The 22,387-nt window shown below is 43.1% G+C and overlaps 1 protein-coding gene across 1 annotated transcript in view; it reads left to right on the plus strand.

The window, feature by feature from the left end:
• LOC110592052 (aldehyde oxidase) overlaps positions 1-22,387 on the plus strand; it is a 74,087-nt gene that overhangs the window by 45,983 nt on the left and 5,717 nt on the right. Inside the window, exons 23-32 of the mRNA XM_044913618.1 lie at positions 523-656; positions 1,675-1,762; positions 5,944-6,030; positions 6,855-7,046; positions 8,763-8,990; positions 13,884-13,979; positions 16,347-16,475; positions 17,199-17,273; positions 18,698-18,750; positions 19,985-20,099. Coding sequence (XP_044769553.1) covers positions 523-656; positions 1,675-1,762; positions 5,944-6,030; positions 6,855-7,046; positions 8,763-8,990; positions 13,884-13,979; positions 16,347-16,475; positions 17,199-17,273; positions 18,698-18,750; positions 19,985-20,099 — 1,197 coding nt within the window. The remainder of the gene's footprint in view (positions 1-522; positions 657-1,674; positions 1,763-5,943; positions 6,031-6,854; positions 7,047-8,762; positions 8,991-13,883; positions 13,980-16,346; positions 16,476-17,198; positions 17,274-18,697; positions 18,751-19,984; positions 20,100-22,387) is intronic.

The raw sequence follows: 22,387 nt of genomic DNA on the forward strand, positions 1-22,387 counted from the left end.
TTCAGGAAACGTAGCCCAAGGGATTAGTATGTAAAGGATACTTTGGTTATGGTTCCTAGGGGAATTTCTCAAAAATTTATTAGCACAGGGGTGCCTGGGTGGCTCAGTCGGTTATGCAGCCAACTCTTGATTTCGGGTCAGGTCACGATCTCAGGGTTGTGGGATTGAGTCTTGCATTGGGTTCCATGCTGGGTGTGGAGCCTGCTTAAGATCCTCTCTCTCCCTCTGCACCCCCACCCCCACACTCCCCTCATGCTTCTCTCAAAAAAAATTATTAGCACAAAAATATCCCATTGATACTGAAAGGACTACTTAATGATAGTTCTTGCGGTGTCATAATAGCTAAATGCCACTGAGATCAGTTGTGGATGTATGCTTAGGTTATTGGCAACTGTCCTGTCATTTAGTATAACTACACAGTTTCTGTATTGTGTACAACATTTTGAAATCAAAACGTGTAAAGGCTGCCCCACTCCCTTGCTGCAGATGGATCAGATTAATGGGAACTATTATCATTCACAGGACATTGTTGCTTCGACCCTGAAGCTCCCAGCTAACAAGGTCATGTGTCATGTAAAGCGAGTTGGTGGGGCTTTCGGGGGGAAGGCTTTCAAAACCGGCTTCCTGGCAGCCATCACTGCGTTTGCCGCCAACAAGTAAGTGGAGAAAATCTGCTAAGTAGACTAAAAATAAAATGAAGTCATGCTGTGCATTCTCAATATTGGGGTTCAGGAGAAGGAATTTGGGTTAAGATTATTTAAAATCACATATGGTATACAAATACACAAAGCTGCCATTTTATTACAACTTTTTAATCCTATATTGTCATACCAGATACTAAGAACCAAAGTGAGACTCAATTACTGAAAAGAATGAAAGCCACAGTAAAAATACCTGAAGAGTAGACAGAAACAAGTCCCAAATGGATGGTGGTTACTTGTCCTTAGCACCTGTATGTGTATATAGGTCAGTTCAATGGTTTGAAAAAAGTTCAATCTTTTATAAATATATATAACACAATATATAAAATCCTTTATGTGTATTTATATATAACAATTGCTATATTATATATGCTATATAATATAGATATTAAATATATAAATAAATAAATGTGTTCATACATACATTTTCTTGATTTAAATGGAGATTTTTGCTTTTGTGATGCTTACCTTTATGTACATTGCCATTTCCCTTTAAGGATCTCAAAACATTACCATAGGAAATTGTCTTTGGAGCAGGCACATGTAGAAGGCTTTGATTTCTTTGCTGAATAATATAAGTCAGTTCCTGTATCCCATGAGGCAAAATGACCTTCATTCCAGATCTGTCCTTTCAGGGAGCACTTGGTAATCAGAAACCACCTGAGTTCCTCCATTTCCCTATAGCAGAGGTTGTTATCACAATGGGAAATACTCCCAAAGCAATACCCTAGAGCCCCTGACACCCAAGACCCTCCCTTGCATAAGTAGCGAATGCCAGGCATTGTACCCTGACCCAAAGGGAGGGGAGGCCACTGTGCATGCCTGAGATCAGGACAGCCCCGGGGCAGTAGTTCTGTTGAACTGTAATGTATGTGGATTGGCATCCACTCCAGCTCTCACTGAGAGTTATATAATCCCCAGATAGTAGCTCTTTGGTATACAGTTTACCACTCTTTCTTTTTTTCTGCTTTAGACACGGTCGTGCAGTCCGCTGTGTTCTGGAGCGAGGAGAAGACATGTTAATCACTGGAGGCCGCCACCCTTACCTTGGAAAGTACAAAGTGAGTAGAAGAAGAGTGGGGATGGAAAGGATTTATGTTATCAAGGTAACATTGCATGGTTGCAGAGGGCAGCGTTGGGCTGCTCTCTCCTGGGGACTAACAATGAGCAAATCAACAAACCCTGCTTCTGTTTAACTTTCTATTCCTTGTGCTCACTGATTATCGGCTGGTTCACATCTGCTTTACTCAGGGAGCACTTGGTAATCAGAAACCACCTGAGTTCCTCCATTTGTAACCAGTCTATAATGTGGTCTTGGGACCATTTCCCTATAGCATTTGTAACCAATCTATAATGTGGTCTTGGGACCATTTCCCTATAGTGAAAAAGTACTAACTGGATTTGGCTGATACAGAGTGAATGACTGGAAAACATGTGAGTATATATACATCTATGAAAGGAGATCTGATAACCGGACTACTTCCACATTTTCTTAAAAATAGAATAATTCCTAATAGTGTTCTGTGAAATTGCAATTATTTGCCAACAGTTTCCTCATTTTTCAATATATAAAGGTTATTCCTATAAAACTCTGTCCCAGAAATTCCTAGGAAAATTTCCATAGCAGAAAATAATTATTCTTTTGCTTTATAAGAAATAAATTAACTTGTCAGAATGGATTAACTGCCATAATAAATAACTAAAAACTCTCAGGGGCTTTAACCTGTATTGTGTTATTTCTTGCTCAAGTAACAGCTCAGTATAATCAGCAGGGGTTGTGGAGAAGGGGCGAGGAGAGGACTCTGCTCCAAAAAATTATTCAGAGACGTAAACTTTTTCCATCCAGTACTGCCACCATCATCCCCTCAGACTGCATCATGTGGTATGGAAGTCACAAGGCTCGTATGGCTATTCACGTGTAAATTTAAATTAAATAAATTAAATAAAACAAAATTCAGTTCCACAGTTGCATTAGCTGTATTTCAAGTGCTCAGTAACTACATGTGGCCAGTGGCTGCCATATTGGACATGTAGATATAGAACATTGCCATCATCTCGGAAAGTTCTATTGTAGAGCACACCTTAGGGACTCTGAGTCCTTCACTGAGTCTTCTGCAGAGGACAGAACACAAGGGAAGAGGGAGAACATGGAGTGTTGTGTGGGGGGTGTTTTAGGCACCAGGTATGTTAAATGTGGGCCTTGCTTCTGTTCACGTGTGTTGAGCCAGGACTTTGTCACCTAACTACGAGGGTGGCTGGGCAACGTAGTCTTCCATGTGCCCAGGATGAAAGATAACAACATCTGTTGAACACAGCATCATCTCCCCCACAACTGGTGTACCTGCATACATATTTTTAGGAGATAATGGATGTATTTATTTCAATTCACATTCACTCTGAGCTATGTTTTGAATTTGGTTTGGTTTAACAAAGATTTATCAGAGTGAACTTTGTTCTGACAGAGATTACATTTTAGGGAATGAGGGGAAATAAAACTTACACATATGAAGTCATCATGAAAACATAATGTCAGGTTAAAAGATGAGATGCACGTGGTAAACCTATGAGGAGAGAGGAATATGAGTTGCAGTATGTTCATGAGACATCTTAGAGAAGGTGAAACATAAAGGGCCTTCAAGAACAGATGGGCAGAAAGAAGACATATGGGTGGTGGGCATAGTAAGAGCAAAAACACAGAGGAGGGATCAACATGGCATGTTTGATGGGGGTGGTGGTAAGGAGAGAGGGCGAATTAGAATACACAGTAATTACTGAGGGGTGGTGGAAAATAAGGTTGGTTAGGTTAAGTGATGCCAGACTGAGAGAGGCCTAGAGTTTCAGGATGGGGGTTGAAATTTGATCTTGTAAGAAAGAGTAGGACTGTGTAGATCCTTGATCAGTCAAGTGTCATAACCAAACACAGGTGCATTGGGGAAGGTAATATGATGGCATTGGGCAGGATGGCCCAGGGAGGAGAGAGGGCGGAGGCAGGCGAACCATCAGGAAGCAGCTAAAGCATTCAGACATGAAGTATTTTGGGTCTGAGCTGTGATAGTAAGATGTAGAAGAAATGAGTCCAAGAGCCATGGTAGTATAAAATAAAATAGGAGTTGGTGGCAAACTTGGCAAAGAACAAGGGAGAATAAAACCAGAAACATGACTTGGAGGTTTCTAGGAGAAAGCACCAAGTTGGAAGGAGGAACCAATCTGGAAGAACAATGATGGATCTTGTTCCTTCACCAATATGGTTCCTTGTACTTCACCAATATGGAACCTTATTAAAAGGACTTGTTACAGCTACAGAAGCCTTAAGCATAGTGGTGATTATAATTGTGAGAAAATGATGCTTTCTGATGTAAAGACAGGAGAGGATATTAATAACATTTATAATAGTAATATTAATAATTTATATTTAGAACACTTGCTGTGTTTCAGTCACTCACCTGTAATTTTCTATGCATTATTTTCTTTATTGCCATTTCGCAGGTAGGTTATACAGCTTGCCTAAGATCACAGAACTAGTTAAGTGGCAGAGCCAGAACTCAAACTTCTGGAATTCATAGGCCGTGCCCTTGACTATGACTTTGGTTTGAATTTGGTTCCATTCAACAAAAATCACAAAGTGAACTCTAATAAATTCAGAGATACTGAAGCAGAGTGCAGATGGAAAGCATGGATATTGGATACATATGAATCACAGAGAAGATATTTATGTAAAAGACCTCGAGTAGCACCAAATGCTGCTGAGAGTTTTCATCAAATTGGGCCCTCTGAGAAAAATGTGCTGAGTCCATTTGGAGCAGGCCACCAGATTCGGAGATTAGAAGATGAGGTGGCCTCGGGGGAGAAAGTTCAGGTAGAAACGTGGAGCCAGAATTCAAGGACTTGTGGCAAGAAAGGGAGGTTATGAACTATGTGGTTGATTTGCTTTCGGAGGAAAGAAAAGGGTTGGTAAGAACAATAGTGATGAATTTTCCAGGAGGGGTTTTCGTTTGTTTTGCTTTTATATCTTTCTCTACACTTACTTTCTCCTTTTTTAAATTATTTTCAGTTGTGGCAGAATACACACAACATAACATTTACTATCTTACCCACGTTTAAGTGTAGTTTGGTGGCATTAAGCATGTTCACATTGTTGCGCAACCATCATCACCATCCATCTCTGGGATTCTTCTCATCTTGTAAAACTGAAACTTGGCACCCACTAAGCAATATGTCCCCGTTTCTTCCACCCCAGCAGCCCCTCAGAAGCCACCATTCTACTTGCTAGGAATTGGACTACACTAGGTGCCTGATATAAATGGAATCGAACAGTATTTATCCTTTTGTGACTGGCTTATTCCACTTAACATAAGGTCCTCAGAGTTCATCCATGTTATAGCAGGTGTCAGAATTTCCTTCCTTTTTAAGGCTGAATACTATTCCATTGTATGTACCACATTTTTTCGATCCATTCATCCATTGATGGACATATGGGTTGCTTCTACCCCTTGGCTATTGGGAATAATGCTGCTGGGAACATAGCTGTACCAATAGCTCTTTGGGACCCTGCTTTTAGTGCTTTCAGATAAATACTCAAAAGTGGGATTGCTGGATTATATTGCTATTTTTAATTTTTTGAGGAACGGCCATACTGTTTTCCACAGCAGCTCCACCGTTTCACATTTCCACCAACAGTGCACAGGCAGTCCAGTTTCTCCACATGCTCACCTACACTTACTATTTTCAGTTCCTGGCTGGTTGCTTGGTTGTGTTTTTATAGTAGCCAGAATTCTAATGGATGTGAGGTGGTATCTTGTGATTTTGATTGGCATTTCCCTAATGACTAGTGATGTTGAGCATCTTTTCATGTGCTGATTGGGCATTTGAATACTGTCTTTGGAGAAATGTCTATTCAGTCAGGTTGGGTTTTTTGTTGTTGTTGTAGGAGTTCATATACATACTGGAAATTAACCCCTTATTAGATACGTGATTTGAAAAATTTTCTCCCGTTCTCTGGTTTGCCTTTTCACTCTGTTGATTGTGTTCTTTGATATATGGAAGTTTTAAATTTTGCTGTAGTCCAATTTATCTATTTTTGTTGTTGTTGTTGCCTGTGTTTTTGTCATATCTAAGAAATCATCACCAAATCCAATTTCATGAAGCTTTTTATCCATGTGAGGAGGACTTCCAAGTGACAAAGTAAAATGTAGAGAGAGATGGTCCCCAGCACCAGCATTAAAGATCAGTTCTCTTTTCCTAGGCTGGGTTCATGAACGATGGCAGAATCTTGGCCCTGGATATGGAGCATTATAGCAATGGAGGCGCCTCCCTGGATGAGTCATTACTTGTAAGTGCTTTAAGAAGCAAGTTCACATTCTGGAAAGTATTACATAAAATGATACAATTTAGAAGCTGTTCAATAGTTAAATAATATTTTAATAAATAAATAAAGACCCACATTGCAGGGATAGCCATGTGTTACTTACTGGTGCCCCCAGAGTGAGCCCAGAGATACTGGCTCAGTCTGTGTCTGTATATTATCGCCATGTTTCCCGTACTTAGAGTTCTTTTCCCAAATGCAAGCATTAGACCTCACCCACGGCTCTATTGACATTCTGGCCTGGATCATTCTTTGCTGTGGGGCTGTCCTGTGCATGGTAGGTTGTCGGGCAGCATTCCTGGCCTCTATGACTAGATGTCAGTGACACAGTACCTTCTAGTCTCAACAACCAAAAGTGTCTCCGGACATTACCAGGGAAGACAGAGGACAAAATCACCCCTGGTTGAGAACCAGTGCATTAGACCAAATACCAAAATGTTTTTTTTCATGCTCTGTAGGATATTTTATTCATTACATTCTGTAGACCCAGTGTTTAGAGCCTATGAATGCCTCAAAGTCTTTGGCAGATGTCTGAAACCTGGGGGAAAAATGCATTAGCCCTAAAATATGAAAATAAAAAAGGATGATTTCAAAAGAAAAATTATTCAAATCCTTAAAAATTATTTCATAACAAAAATTCTTTTAATTTAGGACATGGATCTATTCTAGCATGTTTGATGTGATGTAGAGAGGGTTGGTCATTTCCTGCCTGGTTTTGGTCTTAGGTCTCAGGAGGGCAAAATAGGTATGGAAGGATGAGAATCTGATCACACCAACTCTGGATTTCCCAGGTGATGGAAATGGGACTTCTGAAAATGGAAAATGCTTACAAGTTTCCCAACCTGCGCTGCCGGGCGTGGGTGTGCAGAACAAACTTTCCATCCAACACAGCTTTGCGTGGCTTTGGCTTTCCTCAGGCGGGGCTCATCACTGAGTCCTGTATCACCGAAGTGGCAGCCCGGTGTGGTTTGGCCCCTGAGAAGGTACGGCTAAACTAGTCTCTCACACACAAGACATCAGGCTCCAGAGCAGGGAGGACCATCAGGGGTCATTCAGGTTGAAGAGTTTGGATCCAGAGGGGCTAAATGATGTGCCCGAGGTAACCCAGCTAACTAGTTAAGACAGAGCCTGGACTCCAAAGTTCAGTGATCCTACTCAGGCTCTTTCCCAAAAATCCTGGAGACAGAGTATATTGAAGAGGGAGCTTTGGATTCCAGCTCATTCATTGAGAAGTCTCCATCGGCCAGGGATATAACTGCTGCCAACGAGTTCTGTCAAGCCCTTCTTTTTTCTGCTTCCTGAACGTCTCAGGCAGCTGTCAGAAAGTTTCAGTCATTTCAGTTACTAAAATAGTTTCCTTTCTGTTCCTGAAGTCTCGGTCCCAGTTTCATTCATTAACAAGCTCTGTTCCCCCCCCCACCCCCATGCCTCTTGCACTCAGAATCCTGGAGCCAAGTTAGGGTGGGGAGACACGGCGTGCTTCCCCCGCCTGCCCCCGGCTCTGTGCCTTCTGCTGTGCTGTTGGGGCAGAGAGGGAGAGGAGGACCAGAGGGAACAGCCTCTGCCCAGCGAGCTCTCGGCCCTTCCTTGCTGAGATGCGGCCACTTTTCAAGTATGTTTCTGTGGGCTCCATTTCTGCTAGCTCTCTCACAAATGGACAGCCTCTGTGAGGGTGGGTTACATTTCCAGCCACCCTCAGCTGGCACCTCCGGCAGGTTTCCTCATGCCTCTTTGCCTCATGCTGCAGCAAACCTTGGAAAGCCCCAGTCCCCACTTCATCTGCCTTCTTTCTTTCCATTCAATATTAGAATCGGTGGCCTTAGGCAGGAGCCATTTTCTTTATGTCTCTTGAACTCCTGGGGGTCCCTGCTCCTCCCTTCTGGTCGTCTCAGCACAGCCTCCTTCCCAGATGTGCTGGCGCCTTTGATAGCATAGGGATAATTAGATAATGACCTCCCTCCACCCCTGGGGAAGTCAGAGCAGAAAACAGCCACCCTTAAAAAAATACCGCCTTCCCTGGGGCATCTGATGGCTCAGTTGGTTAAGCATCCGACTCTTGGTTTCAGCTCAGGTCATGATCTCAGGGTCAAGCGATCGAGCCCCAAGTCAGGCTTCATACTCAGCATGGAGTCTGCTTGAGATTCTCTCTCTCCCTCCCTCTGCCCATCCTGCTCATGCTCGCTTGCTCGCTTGCTCTCTCTCTCTCTCTCTCTCATAAATAAATAAATAAATCTTAAAAAAAGAATCTTAATTTGTTCTTCATCCTAGTTATCTGTTTAAACATAACCAATAACTAGGATGAGCAGTCTTATCTTGCCACAGCATCTGAACAATCCAAATTGTGTAGATCATGTAGCCTGAAAGTTAAATTCAGGATTACCTTTCAACAGATGTTCACAAATGCAACTCGAATTAGAGGAATCTACAGTGTACCAGGACTATACTGAGTTATATAAGAAATATAATGAAAGGATGCCTCCCTTTGAACTTATACCAGAGCAGCATAGAAAGCATGTTAAGTGCTAACATATTAGATAGAGGATTCAGGTAGAGAAGGCTTCAGGAAGGGCTTCAACAAGGAGTAAGTGGAACTCAGTTTGGGCCTGATGGGATGAGCAGAACTTGACTAGGAGGACAGTGGATGGAAGAGACTACATCTGTTGCCTCTCCTCCCGTTTTGATCTCCTTTTCTTTTATAGGTCCGAATGATAAACATGTACAAGGAAATTGATCAGACACCCTACAAACAAGAGATTAATGCCAAGAACCTGATTCAGTGTTGGAAAGAATGTATGGCCATGTCTTCCTACTCCCTAAGGAAAGCGGTCGTGGAAAAATTCAACTCAGAGAATTATTGGAAGAAGAAAGGGTTGGCCATGGTACCCCTGAAGTTTCCTGTTGGCCTTGGCTCAGTTGCTCTTGGTCAGGTCAGTTCTCCAAACAGACCAATCAGAAGGTGTTGAGGAGACTTTCTGTGAAGGTGGATTAGCCATAGGGTTGCAATGCCGGTTTGTAAACCTTCCCCAAAGCTGTCCTCCGTCAAGCTAGCTTTTCTCCAGAGGAGATAAGAGCTCCTTTGCAGGAATCCCCAGGATTAGTGACAAGCATTCTTGCTGGGAAATCGGGATAGCTGGTATCTGCTTTTGGTCCTGGCATTAAGCAACTGAGTCAACTTGCTCTGGGCCCAGATCACTCAAGTATGAAGTAAGATGGTGAGATGGATGACTGCCAGCACTCCTCTTCCAGCCCCTCTGTGCTGCAGTGTCACTGGACCGTGAAATAGAAATGGGAAGCTGCACAGCATTTGGCTTTTGGAGGGTGGGATAAACTAAACCCAGAAGAGTAACTCATTTAAATAATTTTTTTAAAAACAGAATTTTAGAAATTTGCTCCCTTCTTAGCTGTTAAAAATGTGAAGAAATTTGTTCTTGTAGTTTCTTCAATTGATTAAATAAATTCCCTGCTTGTTTTTGTTTGCTAAATCCCACTTGGTGCATGCATCTGCCCCCTCATTCTTGAATGAAACGTACCCGAACAGCTGGTGGTCTGTGCTATTCTAGCTCACTCTACAGCAGTGATGTGGGACCCTCGTTATCTACATTCTTACACATACGTTTGCGTATGCATACGTATATGTAGAGAAGATGGCAGAGCCCTCAAAACTGTGGTCACCCCCCTTTGCAGAATTCACACCTTCCCCTGAACTATGAAGAAGGAATGGCAGGTGCTTTGAGTAATGACAGATTAGGGATAAATGGGAATGGAGCTGTGAGGAGCACTAGTAAGTATGCTGTGTGTAGAGGGAGAAGAGGAGGCCCCCCCCAAAAAAATGGGCAGGAAGGTTCTTCCTTCATTCGCATGCTGATCCATTCACCTAACCATCCTGGCTCAACTGTGGTATGATCATGAGAATGTTCCGTGCTTGCTTAGACCAGTAGTAGCTCAGAGGAGCATCGTAACAATACAAGTGGTAGTCTCTTTTGCAGCCGTCCCATTCCTCGCCTGTTTGTGACAGCAGAAACAACACAGAGACATTTAGTCGTCTGCACGCAATTTACCCAGATGAGAGAGACAGTCAAGAGGCTGTGGTAGAGGAATAAAGATCATTCAGAAGGAGGGGAGAGGAGAAAACCACCACTAGGAAAGTGTTAGTGAGCAGTGAATCTTGGTTTGAGGGTTAGACTGATTAGCGGGCAGCTAACGAAGACATGAGTCTGGTCCATCTGTCCCTGAGCAGACCAGTCAGGATCCCTGGGTAAAATAGTCCCTGTTGTTTACAGATCTCCTGGCAACCCCAGGACATAACCGTGGTAGATGCGGTAGGCTGTCTCGATTTAACTGCTGCCCTTACCTAACATCTGGTCTCCACAGTAGACCAGACCTGGCCCATTTCCCATATCAGAAATTTCTCAAAAATTTTTTATCTAAGAAATAATGATAATTACTGAGCACCCCTTTTAGATTTTATCTCATTCAACCCTCAGGACAACCTATAAGATTTGTAGCCTCATTTAGTGGTGAGGAAACTGAGGTTTCAAGAGCTAAAATAATTTGCCTGAAGCCCCACATCTAGAGAGTGGGGGACTAAGGCTGGAGATTCATGTCTGAGAGGCTCCAGGAGCAGTATTTTCTCAGCTCCATCAAGCTGCCCCTCTGTGGCACCATTTGGTGGGAACTGAGGTGGGATTCAGCTCAGCCGGGAGGAAACCAGACCACAGCCAGCAGTACGACTTCATTCTCAGACCACCAGCCCTTCCCGTCTTCCCCGGAGGCCAGCATCCATGCTGGAAACATTGGTGTAGGGCCGAATCGAGGAGTCCAATCGGGCAAGCTGCTCCGTGGAAGCCGTGTGCCAAAAGGCGATCCTAAAGCAAACCAAACAGAGGAGGGAAGGAACTAGGAAGGTTATCAGAAGGCCCAAGGCTGGGGGATTCGTAATGCCCCATTTCACCTTCGTTGGATAGGTATGATTCTGTTTTATAGAAGGAGAACCTGAAGCCCATAGGCGTTCACTCTCTGGCCCAAGGATATCCAGCTATTGAGCCACAGAACGTGAGAGTGGACTTTGAGACTGTCTGATCACATGTCTTCATCCTCCCGTGCCGTCTCCCTGAGCAGGGGCAGCCCCTGTGCCTGCGACAGCTGAGGGGCTCACACGTACCTCCCCTCCGATGTATTTAAGGACTAGCCCCGGGACACGGAAAAGCAGACAAGACCTAATTAAGCTCTGCATCCCCGGTACCTTAGCATGGCGCCTGACACAGGGTGGAAATTCAAATGCTCCAGTGGCTGAGACATTTTGGGAATCCGTGGAACGAAAGCAAACTGCTCACCAACCCCGGCAGCCCCTGCTGGATGATTTAGATTTCACAGACTAGGTCCCCAATCTGTGTCGGAGAACCATCTGTTCTCATGCTCCAGTCGTGCCAATTTCACAGATGAAGCTTTGCAGAATTTTCCTTTGTGGCAGTAACAGTGGACCCTCCGGTGGTGCCACTTAACTGAACCAGATTTGATATTTTCAGTGCCCCGAGGGGATGGCAGCAGCACAGGGAACAAATTCCTCAGCAGTCCCATGCGGGCAGAGCCCCGTGGCCAGCAGGGTCACGCATGGAGGAACTGCACAAGCCACTGGGATTGTGGCTCTGGGGCGTGTGGCAGCTACAAATTCCCACAAGCAACTTCTAAATTGCTTGCAGAGCCAAATACAGGAGGCCAAATACAGACTTTAAAAGCTTCAGAAACAGATCAAATCGCTGTAGACTTTTACTGGGCGCTTACTATGTGGGAGATACTATGTTGCATTCCAAGGATGCCTTAGGACATGGCCCTTCCTTTCAGGGGGCTTCCATTCTAGCAGAGAGCAATAAAGTGGCAGAGAATGGAGCCTGGAGCAGCCCTTGCACCCATCCCCCGGCATCTGATGAGCAGCTGGGGCAGCCAGCACCAGGCTATCTGTAGGGGATGCCACTCCCTAGCTTTACTATTTTGAGAACAAATGGTCGGGATCACAAGATGGCATCTCCAGGAGTGATGAGTGAACAAACAGTAAAACACTCTGCTGCATCCTTCCAAGTCCAAGTGATTATCATGGCAACAATGCCTTCCTCAGGGTTCTAAGATTCTCCTTTGGGCTGAGAAAGGTTATTCCTATGTCCCTATTTGACCAATACATCCCTAGGGTACACCCGCTGACCCAGGTAACTAGAGCCCATTTTCACTGTCAGTGTCTTAGAAGCTTCTGTTTCACTGGAGTCATGTAAACCTTTGGGTATCAATAAAGAGGCAGTCCTCCAAGTGTGGCTCAGGGCCCACAAGTGGCAATAAAAGTTCTTCTGGTCATCAGAGAATCGATCAAGGAATGTAGTTCATTCCTTAGGTGCATCTGGTGATTGTCATGCAATTTCATTGACTTTCACTTATGACCAGGGTTGTTTATAGGTAATCTGAGTAATGAAGGTTTACTAAAATTTTTGCTTCATTGTATACCTATTCGCTTGTTACTAGAATTTTCTGAAGACCCTGCCTTTACAAATCCTAGGTTTTTGTGCCATGCTGCCTACAAGCTTAGATATTAAGAAACTAGCTGACAGAGCTTTAAGTCACCCCTTGCTGGCCCAGACCACACCTATGAGGTTAGCATTTCCCAGTTGAACAGCTACAGAAGTGTGCCTTGCAGGGCTTCCTAAACCACAGTGCAACCACTGGGACATTTTCACCAGGACCACATGCTGTTAATATTACTCTTACACTAGAAATACAAAGTGAAAAGGCCATCCTTGTTCTCTGCAGCCTCCTGGGATATCTTCATCCCCCTTAGTCTAGCATGGACAAAATTGCAAGAAGGCACATTGGTGTTGATTATAAAACATTTTTAGCTAGAGTCTGGATGTTTCTGATTATAGCAGCCTTTAATTCTGTGTTAGCAGTTTGGTTCTTTCTCGGTCCCTGTGGGGAGCTGTACAGTTAGATAAGATTACTTCCAAGTTCCCTTCCAACTAAAGCCCTATAATTCTGTGCCAGGATTATTTGGGGTAGGCTTGGCTCATTTTGCAGCAAACAATGTCTGTCTGTCCCATCTTATTTGGGTTTTTGTTTTTGCTTCTCTCTATCATACCTACCACTATGGGATTATGTGTTCATGTAAACAATTCTCCCCTGCCCCAACCTATCTGCACTTAACTTGGCATTTTACAACTGACCCCCCCCCCAAAAAAAAACCAAACCCCAAACCTAGATTGTTGTTCCACTCTGGATTGGGGAGATCCTCAAATGTCCTCATGAGGAAATAGCAGTTTACGGAGGGTCGTCCTGCCCCAGCCTCAAAGCCCCAGCACTGGCCTGGCTCTGCTCAGTGTTCTCAGGGCACTGGGAAAAGTGTGCGTATTTCAGCAGGAGATGGAAAGGAGGGGATCATTTCCAGGGAAAATGTTTTATTCTCTTTATTTATTTATTTTCATCTGGTACTTTTTAATACCTTCTAGAATAGACTGACAGTGAAGCACATATTTGGTTTTTGAGGACAGTTTTTATGCTGATACCTGGTTAACATTAAACTACTAAAGTAAGGGTTGGCAAATGACAGAGTAGGTCAGGTTCTGCCCTGTTCTGTATGTCTTTGAGCTTAGAACAGCTTATTACATGTTTTTCATTTTAATTCCAGTGTAATTAACATACAGTGTTATATTAGCTTCAGCTGTACCATATAGTGATTTGACAATTCTATACATTGCTCTCCAGGGAAAATGTTTTAACTGATGAGACATGTGATAATATCAGTCCAAAAGATCATGGAAACTCTTGTCATCTTTTCTGGATAGGCTGCTGCCTTGGTTCACATTTACCTGGATGGGTCTGTGCTGGTGACTCACGGTGGGATCGAAATGGGTCAGGGGGTCCACACTAAAATGATTCAGGTAAGTATGCAACTAGTTGGATTAAGTTGGGTGTGTGCTTGTAAGCTGTGTATGAGAGAGAAACCAAGCATGTGTATTTTGTGTTCCAAAATGAAAAAGATACAAGATTTTAGCTTTGACAGCTTAAACTGTTAAGCTGTTAACGGAAACTGGATAAACCAGCCGGTTTTGTAACTGAATGTCCTAAAAGAATGTGGCAGAAGAGTCTCAGGTTGTCTTATTGCTATAGAAGATTGTGTCTTTATTTGTTGCTTTCCTTTGGGTAAGCAGGTCTCTCCCACCATCTGCAAACAAAGTATTGCTTTGAAACCTTTTGTAAACCAAAATGGAGTAAAGCAAAGTTGTAATTACCATTAATTTATATGAAAATAGGGGTGGCTCAGTCATGAGCCCAGGGTCCTGGGATGGAGCCCCGCATCGGGCACCTTGCTCGGTGGGGAGCCTGCTTCTTCCTCTCCCTCTGCCTGCTGCTCTGCCTATCTGTGCTCTCTATCGAAAAAAAAATTTTATATGAAAATATTTTTGAGCCTTTCCAGACCCCCCCCAAATTAACCTCTCTTAATATTTTCTGATTTGCTGATGGATGTAAACATAAATGGAGATAAAGCACAGATGGTGACAGATGCAGTTCACAGCTCTGGCAGCTTGATGCCCAGATGCTGAGTGTGGCTCCGGGGCAGGAGCTTGGGGTTCTGCTCTCCCTGCTGGGGGTCAGCGCTGCTTCCGCAGCCGTCCGCTGCCAAGCAAACACTGAACGCTATCTTGGCTCTTCATCTTTTTTATTAAAAGTGAAAATCCTCTTCAGATTTATTTCAGTGAGTGAAAACAGGTACCAATGTAGGTGTTTTGTAAAAACCAAGAGACTCTCAAATTATATCAGTTTAACATACAGGGTAATATTAGTTTCAAGTGTACAATATAGTGATTCAACAATTCCATACAAAGAGGCGGACACCAGTATTAACAAGCGAGTTGTCTTTTTTGAACCTTTGCTGGCTAATAAGAAGATGTGTAGATGCTGATGTATTGCATCATTTCTCGACCTTTTTAGGACTTGGTGTAATCGATAATATAAATCACATTGGATATTTCTAATCAAAGTCTACCTGTTTTTTGACTCATTCACTTTAGATTAATTTTTAGGTACTGTTTCTATTTTGCAAATAATAATAATATTAAAGATTTTAAAACATTTGGAAGGGGCAAAAAAAATTGTTAAAAAGACTCTGAACAGTTTCACCAGTTAGCAGTAAGCACTGTTTTGAGGTCTTTCTGTCTTTCTTTTTTCATAAATTGCTAACATGCTGTTTATATAATTTTTTGTATCCTGGTTTTTTGTGTGTGTTTTATTTAAATTCCAGTTAGTTAACATACAGTTATATCAGTTTAACATACAGGGTAATATTAGTTTCAAGTGTACAATATAGTGATTCAACAATTCCATACAACACCCAGTGCTCATCAGGACAAGTGCATCCTTAATCCCTGTCATCTATTTAACCCATCCCCCACCCCTCCTCCCCTCTGATAACCATCAGTTCTCTATAGTTAAGAGTCTGTTTCTTGGTTTGCCTCTCTCTCTCTCTTTTTTCCCCTGTGCTTGTTTCTGTTTTGTTTTTTTTTTTTTCACCTATCTATCTGATATAGAGTGAGCACTTCCTCCTGTGGCTAAGAATTCTTTGCAATCACGCTTTTTAATGGCTGCTTGTGGATGTATGTATAATTTATTTAACCATCCCCAGTTGTTGAATACTTCAATTAATATTTTTGTATGTAAGCCTGTCATCAAATTAATGATTATTTTCTTAAAATAGATTTCCTGAAATGAAATTGCTGGGTCATAGAGTGTACCTTAAATCACAGACACTTATTACCAAATTGTTTTCCAGAAAGTATGCTTTTCATTACACCACTAACCAACTTTATCCGTTACGGCTTTTTTAAAAACCTTAGATAATTTAATAGTTGTGAAGGATAATATCTCATTATTGCCTTGATTTGCATTTTTCTGATTATAGGGACTTTGCTAGAATTTTGCAGAGTGAGGTGATAGGAAAGGCCTCAAGGTGTTGATTTCATGAAGACGTGAAGCATCTCCTGTGTTGGCTTGGGGCTTTGCCTCCTCTTCCTGATGCTATTGCACGTAAGAAAGTCAAAGAAACAAGAATGTGTGCTCAAGGTTTAGGGTCCAGACTAGCTATACAGGGTCTTTAGAAAAGAACTTTTTGTGGCTGGAGGAATTCACAGTTCTACCCGCCTGTCCCTGTTGCGTGTATGGGGGCTCACACGTGGGCCACTCTGTGGGTATGTGCACAAGTCTGTGACTAAGCAAAGTAACGTGGAAAGAATCTCTCCTCTAAAATTCAGGTGGTTAGTCGTGAATTAAGGATGCCAATGTCTAATATCCACCTGCATGGGACAAGCACAGAAACTGTCCCTAATACAAACATCTCTGGAGGTTCCGTGGTGGCCGATCTCAACGGGCTGGCAGTAAAGGTAAAAATCATTGCCACGGCATCCAAATCATTAGCCCCACCAGGCCAGGAACGTGGGTGGAGCTCAGAAGATGTTGAGGTTTAATCCAGTTCTTACCTCCTTCTCACACCCTCCTGGTGAAAAACGTGCTTTCCCCCAGCATCAGGTTCAGTACATGGTACAATAACCAGCTGCTCTCCTGGGCTGGAAATCCATCTCCTTTCCTCCCTCACTCCTGACATCTCATGGATCCTTCCCTTCCACTCAGAAATATCTCTGTGTCTTTTGACATCCACGTTCCGGGAATATCGCTGCTTGGATTCAGACTCACACCTCTTGCCAGGACCATTACAAGGCTCTGTCTCTCCACCGGAGTTTTATTGCCTTTCACTCTGGCTTCATGTTGACAGAGTGAGCTTTCCCACAAAATAAATCTGACCATGCCGTGTTTAAAAACAGCGGTTGGGGGTTTGCCATCAGTTTTTCTGTTAAGTCCTGACCTCTTAGCATGGATTACAGGCCCCCCAACCTAGACGGTTCATCGTTAAGACCAGCTCACACTTCAACCCCACCCCTGGGAAACCTTTCACATCACCTCTTAAAGGGTCGGTCTCTACCTTCTCTTTGTTTTTGAGGGCCTGTGGGCCTCCTAAACAAACTCTGTAATGACACATATGTTGTGGTTTTGAAATTAGTGTTTGCCTGAAATTATGATAATGATTTTAATTAAAAAATAATCCCTAGGATGCTTGTCAGACTCTTCTAAAACGCCTTGAACCCATCATCAGCAAGAATCCTCAAGGCACTTGGAAGGATTGGGTGAGAATCACTGTTACTTTTGTGTTTTATGTTGGGGAAAAAAGGAGGGAGGAAAAATGTGTGAATTAAATATCAGTTGAAATGGCACTTTAAAAGGTACTACAGTTACATAACGGTAAGTAGAGGCCTTTTGGCTCTCTGCACGTGGAAACATTATCATAATATGGTAGAGGAACTCTTGCATCTGGGAAAATTCTCCATTAGAGAGAAAGATTGTTTTTCTACCCAAAGCCCTTGTTTTTAAGCCAGAACAAATTAATGTTTCTTCCGATGGATCCCAGGTATTTTCTAGATAATAGCTGTAAATCTCTTTGTTCTCCTCCTTTGGGTTCCACCGTTCCTAAACGGAAAGCCAACACTACAATCCTTCTATAAAAGTAAAAAATCACATAAGCACTCATGTAGAAATAGGAAACCAAGCCACTGGATATGTATTCAACCAGTAGTAGGCATTAAATGCAGTGGAAATTTCAACTGCTTCCTTCGATGTACTTACAACCCCGTTGGAAGAGAAAACGCACATTCTGCAGTCAACTAGCATACTTTTAAAGTAATAGGTTATAAAGTACCAGATGGTGTGGAATGGATGTCAGTAAAAGCTGAGAGTGTGTGTCAGGCTGACTGAGGATGTCGCATTAAAAGCATCGGTCGGGGGAAATAGCATTTGGGGAATCCTCCTTAGAAATGGGTCCTGCTCTTCCACAGAGTTAGGACTCATTCTATAATTCATATTTATGGGAGCTCTCAATCCTTTTGGGGCATCTTTATTTCTGCCCTCTGCCCTGTGCTTTCCGAGCCAACAAAAGGCAGAGAGAGCCTGACTGAAGAGGGATACCGTGCAAGACAGCCGGGCCTCTGCCCTCAGAGATGCTACCATTCAGCGTGCTTTCTTCTGCTGCACTCCTCACCTTTTCCTTTCTCGGACTTGGGGACGTGGACCTAACCCCCATTTTTCTGTCTATTAGTCAACTACGTGCAGTGCAGAGTCAGGAGAACTTACCATGTCAGTGGTACAATGTACCAAAATTATGCCACTTTCCCAAGACCAATGAATACCTGGTACTAAAACAACAACCACCTCATTGTCTCCTGAAACATTCCCGGTGGATAGGCTGTCTTTTCAGAAGACCGAGTGAGGTTCTTCATCAGCAGAAGGCCTGTGGGCTGTTCTAGTCCCGACTACGGGTGTAACATACCTGGGCAGTCACGGGACATCACAGGCCCCGAACACATGCCATTACTCACGGCAGCGACAGCGAGTGCTCGCGAGGGCAGAGAATGCAGAAGGGAATACCTTAATCTTGGTTCTTCTTGGTTATTAGTACTGATAGCTGCATTTCACCTAGAGCGAAACCAAGATTGAAGCCGCAAGTGATTCTTTCTTGAAACATCATCATCACATCATCTTTCCTCTTATTTCCCAGGCACAAGCTGCTTTTGATGAAAGCATTAGTCTTTCAGCTACTGGATACTTCAGGTAAAGAGTCCTTTTGATCACATGCTATGAAAAATAGCAGCTGTTGCTTGAGGAAGAGTTTCACTTCCATTTGCAATTTTGGAAAAAAGTTGATTTGGGTGACCTTCTATTAACCCACTGTTATATACAACATTTAGCTTCTATTTAATCCAAATGCCCAGAGAGGCTTCTGTTGGGAAAAATAGGCACATAAAATAAAATACGGCTTGAGCTGATGATTCGAATCCTACTGGGCGGTACTGGAGGGTTCTCTGAGGTTAGTGCTTGGAACCCACAGCAGTAGCTGAGGTTTTGTTGAAAACTTAGTGTATCCTTAAGAGACAAAGGTAAAGGGATGCAAATTAAACCCATAATAAGATAAACACCATTTCACACCTTCTAGATTGGCAAAAAAGAAGAAAGCTGACAATAAGCACGTGTTGTCAAGACGCTGAACAATTGTCACTCACCTACTTTGGAAAATAATTATCAGATTATTTTAATGGAAAATGAAAGCCATCAGAGAACAGGGTGAATCAGAAAGTCTCAACTGATTTGTCATGCTGCTAGTTCTCCAGGGAGTCTCAGGGCACTGGTCGGCTATCAGGAGTAAGTGTGAGAAGCGTTTTTAACGGCCACCTCCAGGCCGGGGAAGCAGAGGAGAGAAGGGGAGAAAGTGCGGGCAAGCTGCTGGCCTGCACGCGCCTCTTCTATGGTGACATCCATTTGGTCCTTGAGGAAGAGTGAGGAACAGAGCAGGCGTGGAAACCAGAGAAGTAGCAAAGAATGAGAGCCAGGGGCCTGGTCTTGCAAACAGAAGGCTGAATCCTGGAGCCGGAAAGACAGACGAACAGGCGAATGTGCAGCTTTGAAATAGTGTTTGGTCTAAAATGCAGGTGAAATTCCCCAAGTCTGACGACAGTAGGATGACATGATTCAATATTAACGAAAAGTAATAGATTGGGTAATCACAGAGTGAGCACCTAACTTCCAGGCATAAGGAGTCATTCATTGGTGAGGAGCAATTGAATGTTTTTATCAGACAAAGCAAATTTAATAAGAAAGAAGTATACATTTGTTCAACAGATTTATTGCACGCACGACATGCTGGCACATCATTGTACAAGTGTGTTCCGCTGGTTTGCTGTACATGCAAACTGAACACAGCCTCTTATGGGTCTGTTTAATCATCAGGGTCTGCAGTTAGGGGACTGAGTCACTTAACAACGCTCCTCAAGAATTCTGTTTCTTCCAGGGGCTATGAGTCAAGCATGAACTGGGAGACAGGCGAAGGCCATCCTTTTGAATATTTTGTTTATGGAGCTGCCTGTTCCGAAGTTGAAATAGACTGCCTGACAGGTGCTCATAAGGTCAGTACCAACTGGAAAGGTCTTCCAGTTGTACCCCAGATACACCTAAATTCCGCACATGACATCTGTCTGAGCACTGTAGAAGCACCATGTATTTGGCTAAGGATAGTTTCTCTGTTACCAGAAAAAATTAGAAGCTCAGCAATTGCCTTGGTATTGTGGTTGCTTCCATGGAAAATGACCGGCGGCCTCTCTTCTTTATTTTCCTGGCCCTTTTAAATGGAATCAGGAAAGAAACCACTTCAAGGAAGAAACAGAGCTTAAAGAGAGTTTTCATGTAGACCGTTGGTCTAACCAGCAGTCCTGAACTCTTACATAAAATGCCATCATATGACATTTTTGAAGGATTTTGTAAGCATCCATAACCTGCTAACAAGCACCAAGGGCCAATCCGGGGAAGCTAGTGGCCAGCTTTTGATATCTTTTATCTAGCTAGATCCTGCTTTTTAGATAGTTTAAGGGCATCCCTATGCTTTTAAGGGATGCAGTGAGGAGATATGCACACAGTTTCTCTCTCTCTCTCTCTCTCACACACACATGCACTTCTGTTTCAAGGAGAGTTTCTCCTCTTGTATCTCGGTCCTTGTGGGACCCAGCTACAATGAAGCTACTTACTGGCCACTGTTTATAATAATAAATGATCATTAATACATTCAATGGGACTGTGATACCCTCACAACTGTCATGTGATAATCTGTCCCAAAACCTACCCAGAAGCAAGCTCTAGGTCTTTATATTTCCCAACATACTTTGTGACTGTATCTTGGATTATGATAAGATGTAAGTTTTCATTTAATAGGTCTCTGGCATGTATGTTTTTTAAAACTATAGTCAGCCTAATCTTTGAAACTGTATATACCTTTATTGAACCTGCCTGGTAAAGTATCTGGTTTGTTCAGACTCCAACCCAGACCAGACCACTTTTGGGGAATCTTGGACTGGGACACAACAATGATCATTCTAAGCATGGTTTTCATGCTAGAGTAGCTGTCATCTTTTAGTTCAGTAGAAAGTTCTCTCAGGCTAACTAATTTCTACATCACCTTCTCCCTCAAAGAAAAATTTGGTGAAAACCTAATCACTTGGGTTTTCTTTATCTGTATATGCCTTGGCCTTGTTAAGATCTAAGAACAAGGTAATAGTTAGTATGAATAATTGGTATGAAATTCTAAAGTGTGTTCTTATGACTTAGTTGAACAATCTTAAGAGATGTGCTAAACAGTCTTTTTATCAGATGCATTCAAAAAAGCTAGATCTGTAGCTCAGGTTAGGTATACCCCTAAGTAAAGGGCTATAATGTAACATGCCACCCGGGGCCCTCCCTGGAGGCCTGTTTCTCAGTCATTCTCCTTATGTTGTTAGAATTGTTCTTTTTTTTTTTTTTTAAGATTTTATTTATTTGAGGGAGAGAGAGAGAGTGAGAAACAGCATGATAGGGGAGAGGATCAGAAGGAGAAGCAGGCTCCCTGCTGAGCTGGGAGCCCAACGTGGGACTCGATCCCAGGACTCCAGGATCATGACCTGAGCCGAAGGCAGTCGCTTAACCAACTGAGCCACCCAGGCGCCCCTAGAATTGTTCTTATTCCTACAGAATTTCCCTCACTTTGAACCTACATCTATATATTACTTATCTATTGCTGGGTAACAAATTACTCTCAAGTTTGGCAGCTGAAAATAACAAATATTTATTAACCGACAGCATTCTGAGGGCCAGAAATCTGGGAGTGGCTTATCTGGGTGATTCAGACTCAGGATTTTTCACAAGGTTGCCATCAAGCTGTCAAAGAGGGCCACAGTCCTCCCAAAGCTCAATAGTGGCTGGAAAATCTGATCCAAGCTCCATCACCTGCTTGTTGGCAGGAGGCCTCAGTTTCTCACTGGCAGTTGGTCAGAAGTTTCCATTCTTTAGCACAAGGACCTCTCTATGGGATGTCTCAGTGTCCTCAGGACACGCAGGCTGCCCCCAAGCCCAGAGGGACTGATGCAAAGGAAGAAGAGAGTGTGAGCAAATGAGAGAGCACCCAGACAGTAGCCACAGTCCTTTACACCCTAACACCGGGGTGATGTGCTAGCACTTCCACATATCCTGTCCGTCGCACAAACTAACGCTGGTAGAGTGTGGGAGGGGAATCCATCAGGACGTGAACCCAGCATGCAGGGATCGTCATAGGCCATCTTGGAGGCTGGCTACCACAACTAGAACTGCTCTCTTCAGCCCTAACAAAACACAGTGACAAACAGTAAGTCCATGGCTCTAAAAACAAAACTTTTACTAACACTGCAGACTT

This window comes from Neomonachus schauinslandi, chromosome 3 (assembly GCF_002201575.2).
Source record: "Neomonachus schauinslandi chromosome 3, ASM220157v2, whole genome shotgun sequence".
In the NCBI taxonomy this organism is placed as follows: Eukaryota; Metazoa; Chordata; class Mammalia; order Carnivora; family Phocidae; genus Neomonachus; species Neomonachus schauinslandi.